Source organism: Biomphalaria glabrata, chromosome 11, assembly GCF_947242115.1.
Source record: "Biomphalaria glabrata chromosome 11, xgBioGlab47.1, whole genome shotgun sequence".
Taxonomy (NCBI): Eukaryota; Metazoa; Mollusca; class Gastropoda; family Planorbidae; genus Biomphalaria; species Biomphalaria glabrata.
In genome coordinates, this window is record NC_074721.1 from 18,959,520 (window position 1) to 18,975,912 (window position 16,393).

Sequence of the window (16,393 nt, forward strand, 5' to 3'; positions counted from 1 at the left end):
TTTGGGGGTGCTGGGTACAATAGGGGGGCAGTAATGGGGCGCTGGGCATAAAGGGGTAAAGAAGAAACTAAAGGTTAACTTAAACAAAACAAATAAAAAACTGTTCAAAATTAAAGCTTGCAAAATAAATATAGACAAATTATAGTTAAGATAAGATAATTTAAGAACAGAAACAACATTAGAAATTGAGTTCGAGAATCCAATTTTCTATTTTTAAATTCTTACCCTTTTGCTGTAATAGGATGCCCATCTCGCGCGTATAAACGTTCATGATTTGATAAACAAACTAGGTAACACGCCATTTAGATTATAGTTTATTTTAATCTACATACCTTAATATATTGATATGTAAATGTTCATTGAAAAAAAACACAACCTCGTTAAAGTTAACAATTAAATAGAATCATTTAATCTTTTTTGTTTAAAAAAAACATTGACAAAGTGTTGTTATGAAAACTCGCTGGTATCTAATGGAATATCGATAAAAGTTTTAGTAAATAGCCACTAGATAAAAAGTAGTCCAATGTTCTACTTTGAATGACGGCATTTTCAGATGAAGTTATGAAACCAAGTCGGCTTCACGAACATATAGTAATATCCAAAAATAATTTAAGAATATTCAAAAATAATTATACAAATCTCTATTCAAACAATATTAAAAACAAAAAAACAAACAAACGGCAAAGAAGGATTTGTTTTAGTGGCCTCTTAGAAAAATGCATATTTTTTTTTAGTCTTATGATATAGTTTGAAAATTATTATTTTTTTTTAAACATATGTTACACAAAAGGACTTTTCCTGTTAAATTTATGTCCCGCAGCTTTTGTGATAGCTTTCCTACTGTCTGCCAGAGAATGCTGCCAGGTACTTGACTCTATGCCAGAGAATGCTGCCAGGTACTTGACTCTATGCCAGTGAGGGTGATATGGCGCCTGATTGGATCTTTTTAGCGCTTAAGTGGGGCACCACTTTAACTCCGTCCTCCTCTAAGCTCGCCAAAGAAGATAGCCTGAGGTCGTCTCCCATGCGGGATAAGTGTTATTGACAGCATAAAAATTATTAAATAGATGACATTTTGTTAAAATTTGAATTATCACGCTTCTTTATAAGTGCTTTTCTTAGAGGGGGGCGCTGGCTGATTTTTTTAAAGAAAAAAATACAAAAAGGGTGCGGAAGGCCAAAAAAGGTTGAAGACCACTGGTCTACAGCCTCTTCCCAGCCGCTGTCTACTGCTCTGTGGTCCTTCATGAAGGTGGGCGCCAATTTATACGAGGACGTCCCTGTTTGCACTTTCCTTGTATCGGCCTTCATGTCATTGCAACTATTGGTATACTTTATTCATTTTATCGAGGACTTGTCTCGCAAACCTCATGCGACACTCGGTCACTACCTTATTAAGTGGTCGTCCCAGTTTGGAATTGAATTTCTTTGTTTGTGACCCGATCTCTGTAACTGACTCTAAAAACTGTTTTAGCAATAGCTGGTGAGCCACGCTTATCCTTTTCTCGATTTTGGCAGACGATGTCCATGTTCCAGATGTATACGTCACTGTTGTGATGACGACTGTGTTTAATAGGTGAATTTGGCTTGTCCAAACATGCAGTAACTTTTGGAAAATGGCACCTGCCTTTCCTATTCGGCATTTTCCTTAGATGCTTGTACACATACGTAGGCAGCATCATAGCAAACGATGGGATTACAAAAGAGATTTAGGAACAGATAAACTTTATTTAGTTTTCTTTTGACAAACTCTTAAGTCATTCCGAAAGATGAGCTACCATTCAAAGTCAACATGTACAGCTATGCAGGAAATGAGACTAAACGTTTTCTACACGACCCTTGACCCAGAAGAGAACTCATTTAAACGTAGCTTATATTTAAAAAACAAAAGTCCCCGTCAAATCTATCTTGTCTTCGGGCTAGTGTGGGTAACAATGTTTTGGGCTGATACAGGCGACAGATCTCTTCTTTCCGTCGCTAAACATGACTTCCTTAACCTCTTCAAATTGAATAAATAGTTATCCTTTTTTTTAAAGAAACGTCTGTTTTTTAGAAGTTAAGATAACAAATATAAATAGGATTTGTGTGAGTCGACTATAATACGTTCTTCAATCTTGAGTTCAGATTTTCTTCCCCATTATCCAGCGCCTATAGGCGACAAAATCTTTAGCCTAGGACATAAAGTGATAAAACAAGACTATCTTAGTGTCTCTACTTCAATCAGCATAAGATGAGACTTGAACAGACTTGTATGATATGTCGTACTTCAAAAGGCCCATGTGAGAAACATGCGCCACCATAGACATAAAGTGACTTTTAGTAAGACATTCATTAATCAATTAGTCTCTTTTTTTAATTGTATAATAATAATAAATAGAAGAAGCAAAATATTAAGGCTTGTCCAACGATTAAGGAGGAGTACAGTATTTCAGGTGACCAAGCAGTCCAAGCTGTGATCTACATATTTTGCCACATTCAGCGCAGACATGACCGTTGTCTGCCGGTGGTCCGCTTAGGTTATTTAAGATTGAAAATTAAAGTAAACAATCATTTTTAAATTGTATATATATTTATTTGATCTAGAACACAGTCATTCCAAACGAACAAAAACAATGTAACACATTTTACAACAACGTCCATAGATTTAACTTGCACATGGGCATTTGTTGTTGGTTGTTGGCAAAATATTTTTATCCTGAAGGTGGACAATGCCAGCCAGAGCGCCTTGGAATCCAGCGTTGTAGTCTAGAGCAACTTCATTCAGGACGTAGTCATCTCTCTTGTCTTCGTAGCTGTCGTCCACTTCCGGACCGCCAACAATGGCGCCAACAAGAACCTGGGGACTTGGAGTGGTGGAATGGAAATTATCCCAACCGCAAGGAGCCGGTTTGTCAGGGCAAGAGGCGCCTCGATGGTGGGGGTGGGTGGGGTACTTTGTTCCGTAGCCAATCTGATAGCTGAAGCAGCCGCCGTCGTGATTGTTGTCGCCAAGGATAAAGTTGATCTGCTCCACGGCCCACTTCCTCAGTCTGTCAGAGTCAACACCTGACTCAGCAGCAGCGAGAGCCAAAAAGGCAACATTAGCTGCTTCTCTAAACAAGGGAAAATAATACGTATTTCAAATATATATGCATTTAAAGAAAAGATATTTATAATTTAAAATAACCTTTAATATAAGACACATTTAAGCCTTAGCCATAATTTAATTGTATTCTCCACCTCTCAGATAAACATTACATTGAATCCCAAATACTCTTTCAAAGTACTAAACAATTTACAACCTTCCCAAACGGATAGCTAAAACAAAAAGCCATTTTACACAGCAATCAACTTTAAATATTCTTTTACTATATTCTCCCAGGCATTTGCAAATAGTCTTAATTTGGACAAAGAAAGATTATTTTGTATTCTAAGTTAACTTGGGTGCAGCCTATAGATTTCAACACTTTTCTATTGAAGCTTAACTCAAACCACTGGGTCAAGATCTTTAGGAGCTTCACCAACTTTACAAAAATGACGTATTACAATGCTACTAAGACTAAACCAGCCACTGAACTATAGTTTAATGTGCAAGCAGGGTCAGTAAGGTCAACTAACTCTTCAGTAAAAAAAATCCTCCCTCGAAATAAAAGTTAAGTTCGTTTTGACGATGTGATTAATTGAACTTCTACCCAAAGTACGGTACTTACCTGTTTGAGCCCCACTTGCTTCTCCAGGCCAGGCCGCACGGCGTGTAGGAGACAGTCCCACCAGGAAGCCAGTTGTTAAAGAAGTTCTGTATAGCAACTTTGTACTGGTCGGACTGCGTTTCTTCGTACAGGTACAATTGACAGGAGGCTGAAACAGCAAAGGCATTTCGATTGAAAGATAAGTAGCTTAATGTACTTTCCCTCCATTACTGAATCATTTATCTGGCTTTGTCTTTTTCTTATATTCTTGGACTCTGACCGCAGATCCCGAGAAGCTATCCTAGCTACTACAAATCTGAAGAAATGTCCAGCTACTTGTAAACCTTAAATTAGTGCCACTCACGCTTTTTGCTTGACCAGCTGAGATCCCAGGCAAGAGTTAGATCTACGAATGACCGAGCGTCTGCCAAATATTGGGCGTTCTGGGTTGCTCTGTAGAGCCAGATGCTCGCCTCACACATCTCATCCCTGTCATCATCAGACGTGTAGCAGCAGTTGGAGCCATTGAATATACCTCTGGAGTAAAACATGGACACTTGTTATTTCAGAGCTGACGTTACGAAAAGTACAATCAGAAGTCATAGCTTATGCAACTTGTTGACATGAAAAAAGGTGTCACTCTACACTTACATAGGAGTGATGAAGTTTGTGTGCACGTCTTTGTATTGCCCTAGTATTTCTGATGTAATCTCAAGTAAATTGGTGTAGATTTGCGAACACAAGCAGTTGAACTTCAGATTAACGTTATTAAATAGAACGGCGTGTGTCCATTTCAGTTTTGACTTTAAATATATTTTTTAGATGTTTTGACATCTTTTTATTTCATGAATATTTCTACATAAGTTTACATAAGTTTACATTGGCATTGGAAGTTGTAAATATTTGTAAATAAGATTGAAGTGTATTTTTTGTCCGTAAAAGATGTTTCCTGAGCCTTATACAAGAGTTGGGTATCTAGTAAGTTATGTCTACCAGCCTATAAGTAGAGCTAGCTGTCTAGTGCTACAACACTTTGAGTACTTATATTAACACAAAGCCTATTCGTTGAGAATTCCATTAATATCATCACTTGCATATGTCTGTATGTCATATTAAAATCCGGTTTTGGGAACAGAATTCTTTTAGGAATTCATCGACAAGCATATATAAAGTTTCCTCCGCTGCTAGCAGCTTGCGTGTCTAAAGAAACGGATCAGCATCGTCACAAGTTCTGCCAGGTGTAGCTTCTGACCTTTCATCAAGGTTGACTTTCGAAGTCTTTCCCGTGAATGGGTATAGCTGCACGGCAGCATAGAATAGAATTCAGAATTTTCCTTCCCCTAGGTGGGTAGCCAGCCACGGCTAACTAGCCCCTCTTGTCCAACGCTCACTGGTCTAGGCTGCTTTCCTCTGCTCCGCCTCTTGTCGACACAATATCTGGCTAGGCGTTGGACTGGTTGTCAAAAGCCTTTTGAGAAGCATGTCATTGGAAGCTTTTTAACAAGCTTACGAAATGTATTTCCTCCTAACACTTTCATAACATGATATTTCATTTACCTGTAGTTCTTAGCAAAGGCATACAGACTTTCAGCAGCAGTCAACAATGTTTTACTGTAGTCATCATCTCCTTTAGTTTTGTAAGCTATGGCACCAGCAGCCAGAGCAGCAGCGGTTCCAGCCGCAATATCACTTCCCTGTAAGACAAATATTGCCATATTTTATTGAAATATATGTTTTAAAAGTGGGTTTTATATACATTGTAAGGGTTACTTATTGTGACTAAACGTACTAAAATCATATAGAATTTATTTTGTACGAAGTTTAAAAGTAGTTATTATTGTTATTGTGGCTCAAAGTTTTCTTCAAATATTTGACTTCAGCTACACTGAGCAAAGATCTTTGACACGACTCTGTTTTAGCAAGAAGAACAATTCCTAATCTTCATTAATATTTTGCATCAAGAATAGCTACAATCGACATCAACATCCTCCTAGGATGTCAAACATTATTCGTCCTAGAATTCCAATCAAAAAGACAAGACTGAGGATTTAAACCTCGGCCTCTGGCCTCCATTAATAAGCTACCAGGGTTTAAAACTTATTCAGGATTCATCAGTTGTACTCAAGAAGTTATCAATTAATTCATTTTGAAACAAAGTAGATGTATATTAAATAAATAACAAAAATTTACATATACAATTTAAAAGTATGTAAGATTCAAATAGCGTATTCAGGTGTATTCGTCACAATCTCTTTGATTTTTTTAATAGAAAAAGAAAATATGTAATTAATTTTGTATGTTTGTTTTACATGTTTCTAAAAAATTGTTGAGTTTCAGTTTTTGAGTTTTTTTTGGCACATCGGCACACTTTAGGCCATGTCGTGCATGTAATCCCTAAACGGTCACTCTCCTTTCATACCACGAGGGCTACATTTTATTTAGTTATATTATTAAAAACAAGGTCTATTCATATTTAAAATTGTAAAGGTAGTGAAAATTTAATAATTTAGTAAAAATCTTTTGTAAATATTATATGTTCACAAAAGATAATACCTGATTTATTCAACTTAATAGAACAATTGTTTTTTTTTGTTTATTCTTAATAACTAAAGAATGTTCGATTCAAAACAATGGAACTTTTTTGTGTGTACCCCACCCCTTTCCTCCACTCCTTCCCCCAATACAAAATCTTGGTTAGGCAAATGTAGAGATCTAATTCACTTTATAATATCCCAGTTTTAGGCCTTTAGAAGATGATGCGCCAAATATTCGTGAATTTAAATGTATTTAACTCTTCAATACTATAATGCCTACATGCGGAAATACCCGAATACCTAGAGTCCGTTTAAGATCAACGTTTTCTCGTTCTGTAGCCAAGTTTAGTTTTTTTTTTTTTTTTTTTTTTTACTTTGAAAATGATAGCGGTCAAACTAGAGTTTGCTCTGTGTAGCAAACGAGCTAGTAATTCTTTTCCCAACGATGTACAACATCTGTCAAATTTAGTTAAATATTTAGAGCCGTTTTCGAGAATCGCATCCACACACATAACAGACACACATACACTAATACGATATTGCTTAAACTGACCGGTGACGTCGTATTGATCTTCAGACAAGGCCTGTCCATTGTCATGTCCTCAGGTCTGCCCCAATAGCCATGGTCAAGGTTACCGTCACCTATTTGAGCTACGAACTCCAAGTGGACTGGGTCCCAGGAATTGAGGAAATACTCAAGCCCCCATTTGACTGAGTCATACATTTGATTTAATTGACCCGCTTTCTGGTAGCCGTCTCTGAATCTATAGTTGAGGAAAAAGAGTCATATTAAAAATCTAAAAATGAATAGAGCTTGAAAATAATCTAAATAGTCCGTAGATTCATTTCTATCATTGAGCTTAAAAAAAAGAAACGCTCTTTCCACTTCGGTGAATTTGAAAGAAGACTAGAGGCTAGTGTTTCTCCAACTTTTACTCTAGATCAAAGAAATTCGGTTCGCAAGCCCCTTAGCGTTTATATGCATTCTATATTTCAGAAATGTATTCTCCTTGGGTCTAAAAGAGGTTGCAGGTTTGCATTCGTGAAAAATTTTAACAGAGGGATGGGGTATCTCATTTGAATAAAGTTAGAAAGATGGGTAGAATCTAGAATCTCACTGTCGAAAACATGCTTTCTACATGCCCATCTTCATGCTCTAGTCGTCTTCTCTCTCTCTCTCTTTACATCTCTTTCACTCTTCTCTCTCTTTTTCTTTCTCTCTCTCTTACTTATAAATCGAAGCTTAACAAAACAATTTGTATATCTTTCTATCTAGTAAACCCTGACAACGCCTTGAAATGCTAAAAATAGCTACCAAATTCAAGAAGATATAATGTTAATGAACTAAAAAACAAGAACCCTAATCCAGTCAATTCTAGAAAATATTGTTATGTTGAGCGCCAAACATTATTTCGTGTATTTGACCTATGCAAGGGCCACTAGGGTTGTACGTCTCAGAATGATTCTTTATTCTTGTATTTCTTGTCCAAAACAATGTAGATTGTGATTCTAGTCATTTATTATTATGCCTGTTTATTCCGTGATTCCAGTTTGTCATGATAAAGTTTATTCAATGTCATAGAGCAGATTTCTGTAAATCTCCACGTCTCGACTATTCAGTTACGCTGGGATGTTTTATTACTAGAAGACAACTTTTGGGACTTAAGCGTATTAAGCACACAATACCAGCGTAGCCATTGACATGCTTTCAGTTGTGTAGAACTCTTGTAATTCATCTTGTCCTAGAGTCTAGATGATTCTGTCAGTTGAGTGTGATGTCTAAGTACATCGATGTCTTGTTTGTTTAGAATAAAGGCTGAGAAAATGTAAATTTTTATAAAGAACACTTAGGATTGCATACATACATCCAGCTAAAGTATTTTTTTTAAACTTGACATACGTAGTCCTATTGTTATTCCTCAAAACCTGATATTTCCACAAACACTGCCTCACTATATTCAATGTTTCATAGAAAAAGGTTATGCAAACTTGTCAGCGCACATCGCAATGAAGTTAAACAGTAATTGAACATTCTAAAACTCCTTACCGATTTAACGACCACAGAAGCACGGTGGTTGCTGCTGAAGCTGGGAGTCCAAACTTGACGTGGTCACCAGCATCGTACCATCCACCTACCACACAGTCGTTCAGGGCCGAGTCACCTCTCCAATGAATGGGATTGCTACCAGGTAGTTTGCCAGACCTACAGATAATATTGACATTACACAGTTACAAGGTACAACAACATTATTCCATCGACACCGTTCACTTCAGTCTTGCATTTATAAAGTGACCTAATATACTAATAACAGTCTTTTCTTCGGGGATGTGTGGCCGAGGTGAAAAAAAACAACAACAACAACAAACAATATCGCACTAGGCCTGCTATAAGAATGAAATAGACTCTATATAAAAGTAGTTCGTATTTTTGTTTCTTTATTGGCTCATTTAGTTCAAATGAAAACATTTCTCCTTAGATTTAATACATGTCTGAATTATTTTTTTCACATTAAGAAATATGAATAAAATCAAACACATAAAGAACTTAAATTTATAATGTAAAAACTTACCTTTGTGCATCATAAAATAAAATAGATTTAGCAAGAGCAGAGGCGTAATCCTTGGCAGCGTCTGTTTGACTGAGTAATACTAGGGCAAGCACCACTGCCAATGTCAGTACTTTTAGAGTCATTGGTACAACTTTTTTTTATCCAATTGAAAAATGGCCTGGTAGGTATCTGCAAGAGGCATAAAGTTTATCAACAATTAGTTAAAACGTTCAGATTAACCAAGATATAAAAGGTATATATTATCTATAACTATTTCCGATATGTTAGATGAATTCTCAGCTAGAAATACCTAGTTAAATTACTTACGCTATTCTGATTACAAATTTGTTTAGTTGTAAAGAAATAAAGTTTATATAAGCTACAAATGTGAAATAAAATTTAAGGACATTTTTTTTCCTTATATTTTTAAAGGCTTAAGTGAAAAGATTAGAACAATAAATGTACAGGTGAAGAACTAGGTTTGACTATCTGTGTACACCTAGACCTTGGTCTACATCAGGATGGAGGAATACCTTATTATATACTTTACTTTCAATGACATATTGTTTAAAATAAGTCAAATTGAGTAGGCATTCAAAATACAAACAAACAATTGGTCTTAAAAGAAACCCTCATTTTTACAAAGCTGTATCTATGTGTTAGATATTGTCAAACAGGGAGGTAATACATTGTCAGACATGGAGGTAATACATTGTCAGACATGGAGGTAATACATTGTCAGACATGGAGGTAATACATTGTCAGACAGGGAGGTAATACATTGTCAGACATGGAGGTAATACATTGTCAGACATGGAGGTAATACATTGTCAGACAGGGAGGTAATACATTGTCAGACATGGAGGTAATACATTGTCAGACAGGGAGGTAATACATTGTCAGTCATGGAGGTAATACATTGTCAGACAGGGAGGTAATACATTGTCAGACATGGAGGTAATACATTGTCAGACAGGGAGGTAATACATTGTCAGACATGGAGGTAATACATTGTCAGACAGGGAGGTAATACATTGTCAGACAGGGAGGTAATACATTGTCAGACAGGGAGGTAATACATTGTCAGACAGGGAGGTAATACATTGTCAGACAGGGAGGTAATACATTGTCAGACAGGGAGGTAATACATTGTCAGACAGGGAGGTAATACATTGTCAGACAGGGAGGTAATACATTGTCAGACAGGGAGGTAATACATTGTCAGACAGGGAGGTAATACATTGTCAGACAGGGAGGTAATACATTGTCAGACAGGGAGGTAATACATTGTCAGACATGGAGGTAATACATTGTCAGACAGGGAGGTAATACATTGTCAGACATGGAGGTAATACATTGTCAGACATGGAGGTAATACATTGTCAGACATGGAGGTAATACATTGTCAGACATGGAGGTAATACATTGTCAGACAGGGAGGTAATACATTGTCAGACATGGAGGTAATACATTGTCAGACAGGGAGGTAATACATTGTCAGACATGGAGGTAATACATTGTCAGACAGGGAGGTAATACATTGTCAGACAGGGAGGTAATACATTGTCAGACAGGGAGGTAATATACATTGTCAGACATGGAGGTAATACATTGTCAGACAGGGAGGTAATACATTGTCAAACATGGAGGTAATACATTGTCAGACAGGGAGGTAATACATTGTCAGACATGGAGGTAATACATTGTCAGACATGGAGGTAATACATTGTCAGACATGGAGGTAATACATTGTCAGACAGGGAGGTAATACATTGTCAGACAGGGAGGTAATACATTGTCAGACATGGAGGTAATACATTGTCAGACATGGAGGTAATACATTGTCAGACATGGAGGTAATACATTGTCAGACAGGGAGGTAATACATTGTCAGACATGGAGGTAATACATTGTCAGACAGGGAGGTAATACATTGTCAGACAGGGAGGTAATACATTGTCAGACAGGGAGGTAATACATTGTCAGACAGGGAGGTAATACATTGTCAGACAGGGAGGTAATACATTGTCAGACATGGAGGTAATACATTGTCAGACAGGGAAGTAATACATTGTCAGACAGGGAGGTAATACATTGTCAGACAGGGAGGTAATACATTGTCAGACAGGGAGGTAATACATTGTCAGACAGGGAGGTAATACATTGTCAGACAGGGAGGTAATACATTGTCAGACAGGGAGGTAATACATTGTCAGACAGGGAGGTAATACATTGTCAGACAGGGAGGTAATACATTGTCAGACATGGAGGTAATACATTGTCAGACAGGGAGGTAATACATTGTCAGACATGGAGGTAATACATTGTCAGACAGGGAGGTAATACATTGTCAGACAGGGAGGTAATACATTGTCAGACATGGAGGTAATACATTGTCAGACAGGGAGGTAATACATTGTCAGACATGGAGGTAATACATTGTCAGACAGGGAGGTAATACATTGTCAGACATGGAGGTAATACATTGTCAACACTTTTGGTGTATCTGGCAAACAAAACCCCTCAAAATAACGGAAATATTGATAAGTGATGTATTTTAATAAACCAATTAATCATTTATGTGCATTGTTCCGTAGTGTAGAATTGAATGTTGCATCTTGTCACTCAAAATAATTGTCATTATTTAGTTCAGATGTTTATGCCTGTTTATTTGAAATAAAGTAAAGTTCCCCTTTCAGACCTATTGATTTAAAGGGCAGATAACGTAAAGGTCACCTGTTTCTGTGGCCTACGGTTTACGTGGGTGTCATGTGACCAGCACAATGACCAACCGACTTTACTTTTTCCCAACGAATGTCAGGTACCCATTACAGCTGGGTAGACTCACATGCACCGAAAGATTCCAAAATTAAAATCCCAGTCTTCACCAGGATTCGAACCTGGGAGCCCCGATTCAGAAGCCAACTCATGGGCGTAGCCAGGGGGGGGTTGGGGTTCAACCCCCCCCCCCCGAAATGAAATTCCCCCCCCCCCTTGGGGGGGCGGGGATCGGAATTTAGTGAATGATTTTTTGCTTTGATTTTGTTTATTTTAGGTGAGATTTTAATACTAAACCATCACTTGCCCCAGCACAACCAATGGGGTTTTGAGTTTAAAACCCCCTACCAGGGGGTTCGAATTTTAAACCCCCTACTTGGGGTTTTTGCAGTTAACTCCCCCTCTTCTATAAAACAAAACAAAAAAAAAAATGCAAACGAAAATCTCCTAATTCCAAGAGCACAGTTAAGGGAGATTTTGATTTTAAAACCCCCTCCAAAATTTACGATAAACCCCCTCGTCAATATAAAAAAAAAACTAATTACACACTCAAAATGTTATGAGCGTAGCTAAATGGGTTTTGACTTAGTTTTGAGTTTGAACCCCACTTCAGCGGGGTTCGAAGGTAAAAAATACCTCTTTAATAATAAAAACAAAGCAAATTATACACTCAAAATGTTACGAGTGTAGTCAAAGGGGTTTTGAGTTTATACTCCCCTCCAGTGGAGTTTGAAGCTAAAAAGTACCTCTTCAATATAAATAAAAGCAAATTACTCACTCTAAAATCTTTGAGCGTAGCCAAAGGGGTTTTGAGTTTAAACCCTACGCCAGGGGGGTTTGAGGCTAAAAAAAAATCTTCAGTGTAAGAAAAAAAAGCAAATTACGCACTCAAAATGCTATGAGCGTTGCCAAAAGGGATTTTGAGTTTAAACCCCCATTCAGATGGGTTTGATGCTAAAAAGACCTCTTCAATATATAAAAAAAAGCAAATTACACACTAGAATTATTTGAGCGAAGCCAAATTAATCGGAGGTTTTGAGTTTGAACCCCTCTTCTACAGATGGCGTTTTTTTTAAAGTTTAAAACCCCTTTAGATGATTTTGACGATAAAACTTCTCTTTTCGATATAAAGTCTAAAGCAAACTACAGTCACTTAATTCCAAGAGCGTATTCAAGAGAGGTTACACATTTTCACCAGTGGCAGGGCTCCCTTAATAAACTACAGTGAATAGTCATCTGCCGAAATTGAAAAACACTAAATGTGGCTCAACAAAGATGGCTAAGACAGATTTTAGGAGTCAGTTATAGAGATCGGGTCTAAATCAAGGAAATCCTTTGCCGAACTGGGAGTCGACCCTTTAGTAAGATTGTGAGAGAGCGACGCATGAGGTTTGCGGGACATGTTCTCCGACAAAATGAATTACGCATAAGAAGAGTTGCAATGATATCCTAGTACAACTTGATGCCACTCATTCATTGAGGTCTTCATGGCAGGTGGGAAGAGGCTTCAGACATTACCAGTGATAGATTGTTATGGAAACAGCTTGAAGTCAAATGCTCCGAACGGCGCGGGAGGGTCTAAGTCAGTAAGAATAGCACATTAGGTTTTTGAAATAAAACTTTTTAATAGCAGGAAAATGCAGTGTAGATACCTTAGAATATGCATTTTGTTGGCTTTCAATACCAGAAATAGTGCTTGGCGGCGTGTAAATCAAGAACTGATTACTGGGATGAAATTTTAATGTGTGAATCCCCAATGAAAGCTAGTGGGCCTGATGGAATAAGAGGGCGAATCTTAAAAGAATGTGCTGAACAACTAGCTGAACCTTTCCAAGATATTTTTTCTACTTCATTACTAAACCATGAGATACCACCTGTGTGGAAGTCATCTATAATTGTACCTGTGCCAAAGGTTTCCAAACCGAAGGAAATGAATGACTATAGACCTGTTTCACTTACTTCCATTGTGTCTAAATGTTTAGAAAAATTGGTTAAAATGTTTCTTCTGAATGATCTTTGTAATAAGTTAGACCCTTTACAATTTGCTTACCAAAAGGGTAAAGGTGTAGACGATGCCATCCTAAATATTTTAAACTGTGTCTACAAACATCTGGACTTACCGAACACTTATGTAAGACTGCTCTTTATTGATTTCTCATCAGCTTTTAACACTATACAACTTCATTTACTCATTGAAAAGATGAAAGCGTTGCAGATTAGTCCATACATAATACTATGGGCTAATGAATTTTTGACCCAGAGAGCTCAGAGGGTTAGGGTAAACAATGTTATATCTAATGAACGCATAGTTAACACAGGGCGCCCCTGGGGGCTGTGACATCGCCATTGTGGTTCATTTTGTACACCAATGATTTTCAATCCGATAGTTCTTGTTGCTCCTTCACAAAATTCGCTGATGATGCGGCTCTTCTTGCCCTGCTCTCAGAGAGCTCAGACGTAAATGAGTATTTCAAAGAATTAGAACACATTGAAGAATACTGTAAAGATAATTTTTTATTATTAAATGTAAAAAAAAACAAAGAAATGATAATCGATTTTCGTAGGGACAAGAAGGAAAATGATATTGTTTCTGTAGCTGGAGAGACTATTGAAATGGTGCAAATCTTTAAATATCTTGGTACTATCCTAGACAATAAACTAAATTTTACTGCAAATACTGATTATATCAGCAATAAAGGGCAGCAAAGATTACGACTACTAAGAAAACTGTCCTCGTTTAATGTTAGCGAAAAGGCCTTGGCTATGTTTTATCACGCTCACATCTGCAATATTTTAAGTTTCAATATCACTGCCTGGTATGGCAATCTGAGCATTAAAAATAAAAATAAACTTAATAGAATCCTAAATGCTGCTGGCAAAATCATTGGCAAAAAACAAACCCCATTTGGGCAGTTGTTTGAGACAAACATCTATAAAAAAAGCTATCAAGATCCTCGAAATAAAGAATCACCCTTTGTGTCAGGATTTTGTGATTTTACCATCACAAAAGAGATACAAGACACCGATAGCAAAGACAAACAGACACAAACACTCTTTTGTTCCCCTGGCAATCAAATCATTAAATAAGAACAATCTGGTATAAACTTGTCACATGTAAATTATGAGTGAGTCTGGTGTGAATGTACACTTTGTTTTCTTATAGTTATAATGTTTTTTGTTTGGTGTAATGCACAAATTGTAAGACAAATTTCCTTACGGATAATAAAGATTATTATTATTATGATTAGAATAGGAGTTTTTTTGGGAAGGCCAGAACATAAGAAGAAAAAAAAAAACAACAACAGCTCCAGCTTTACTCTATTTCTTTACAACTTAACATCCTTTAAGAAAGTTTAGAAATGGGGCTGAGACAATTAGTAAGGGTTATAGTTACCAATGGCTTCCGACTACATTAATACAAAAAATCTTGATCTTTTCTTCTGTGTCACCTACCTCATACTATACTTCCAGTTTGGATTATTTCTTTACCTTAAGGACCAGTGCATGAACTTTGATCCAATAGTAGTTTTTACGTCCTTTGATCTCATGAATTCTCAAGGAAACTGAGCGAAAACCAACAGCTATTATATATCATCATTGTATTTGTAAAATGCATTTAATTATTCTAAGAATTTTGAAAAAAAAAAAGATCCCTCATTTTTTTTTTACATGGTATATTTTTAATTAAAGTTTGAGGACTATGCCAATTTTGGAGACTTGAGTCTCGTCTCAAAAAACGCTTAAAGAACAGTTTCATCATGACATAAAATGGCAGGACTATGAAACCATTATGTTGTCCTGGTAAATGTCTTTGCAGGGAGGACAGAGGGTGTTGCACTTATCTCACCTGGAGGTGATCACATGACACGGATCTTGTTGAAGCCAGGTCGAGGCTCAACTGAGGGAGTGTTAGCGGGGAGAGCAGCTCTGCTGTGATCGTATTTTTACGTAGCCAGCAGCAGACACTGTCATACAAACATATGTACACATTAATTTATGAACACAATCAATAACAATTAGTTAAGTTTTCAATGACGCTAACAAAGCTGTTCTAGTTTCCTTTAAATGAGACTTGTGTGTAATATGTGTATTGATGTGTGCGATACGACGTTCTCCAGTTGATCCTTTATAGCTCATCAGTCTAAAAGTTACTTACTACAAGGGTTCGTCTCGGACTAACAAAACACGCACCCAAACTTTACAGATAATTTGTTCTTATGATAATAATGGCAATGTCTTCACATAGCTACATTTTTATTATACAACTTGGAAATGGATTAAATGTAGTTTTAAGAGTACATTCAGAGATTAAAGAAAGTAAATCTTTAAATCCTCCAGCTTTCTAAATCGCCCTCTAGACTGTTAGGAAAAGGAAAGACACGTATCCTATTTTACTGTACAAGTTTGTACACGATTTTATTTTCTTGCGCCATTAGAGCTTAAATTAACCAGAGTTTACAATTCTAAAACAACTCTAAATTAACATGTACAATTAGATCAACAAGGACTCGAGTAGGACGTACGTAACTTCTCTTAAACAATACCTGCCATTTATATGATAAGAAGTGACCTCAATATGCGTTCTATTTATATCTGTTAGGTCTGGAAGTGGGTCAAGTCGAATAATGTACCTGCTCTATAAAGTCTAAGACATCGTCTCTAGCAGACAGTTGAACAACTAGTGGACCCGCAGCATACGCCGCTTTGCAATGGCCATTATAGAAAGGACCGCTAAATAGCAGGGATATGGAGAGACGTTGACCCGGATTGTAAACTCGAGGAGAGTCATGTGGACGTTCTCGGAAATGAATAGTGATAGTAGCTGGAAGTATTTGAGACAACGTCACAATTGCAATCTCTCCAT

The 16,393-nt window shown here is 37.0% G+C and overlaps 1 protein-coding gene across 1 annotated transcript; it reads right to left on the reverse strand.

The window, feature by feature from the left end:
- Positions 1-2,550: 2,550 nt before the first annotated feature.
- LOC106054801 (endoglucanase A-like) lies at positions 2,551-9,210 on the reverse strand. Its single transcript, XM_013210831.2, has 8 exons — positions 9,079-9,210; positions 8,773-8,940; positions 8,250-8,405; positions 6,756-6,966; positions 5,226-5,362; positions 4,033-4,205; positions 3,690-3,837; positions 2,551-3,092 (listed from the first exon to the last, which is right to left on the reverse strand). Exons 2-8 carry the CDS (start codon positions 8,892-8,894, stop codon positions 2,645-2,647), a joined length of 1,395 nt encoding a protein of 464 aa, XP_013066285.2. The 5' UTR covers positions 8,895-8,940; positions 9,079-9,210; the 3' UTR covers positions 2,551-2,644.
- Positions 9,211-16,393: the final 7,183 nt, after the last annotated feature.

Bases quoted from the DNA above. Each gene is read 5' to 3' on its own strand.
- LOC106054801 (XM_013210831.2), bottom strand. From the start codon at position 8,894: ATGACTCTAAAAGTACTGACATTGGCAGTGGTGCTTGCCCTAGTATTA. The intron at 5,363-6,755 runs GTCAGTTTAAGC...TTTGTCTTACAG, and splicing joins AGATCAATACGACGTCACCG to GGAAGTGATATTGCGGCTGG. The intron at 3,838-4,032 runs GTGAGTGGCACT...TTGCTGTTTCAG, and splicing joins CAGCTGGTCAAGCAAAAAGC to CCTCCTGTCAATTGTACCTG.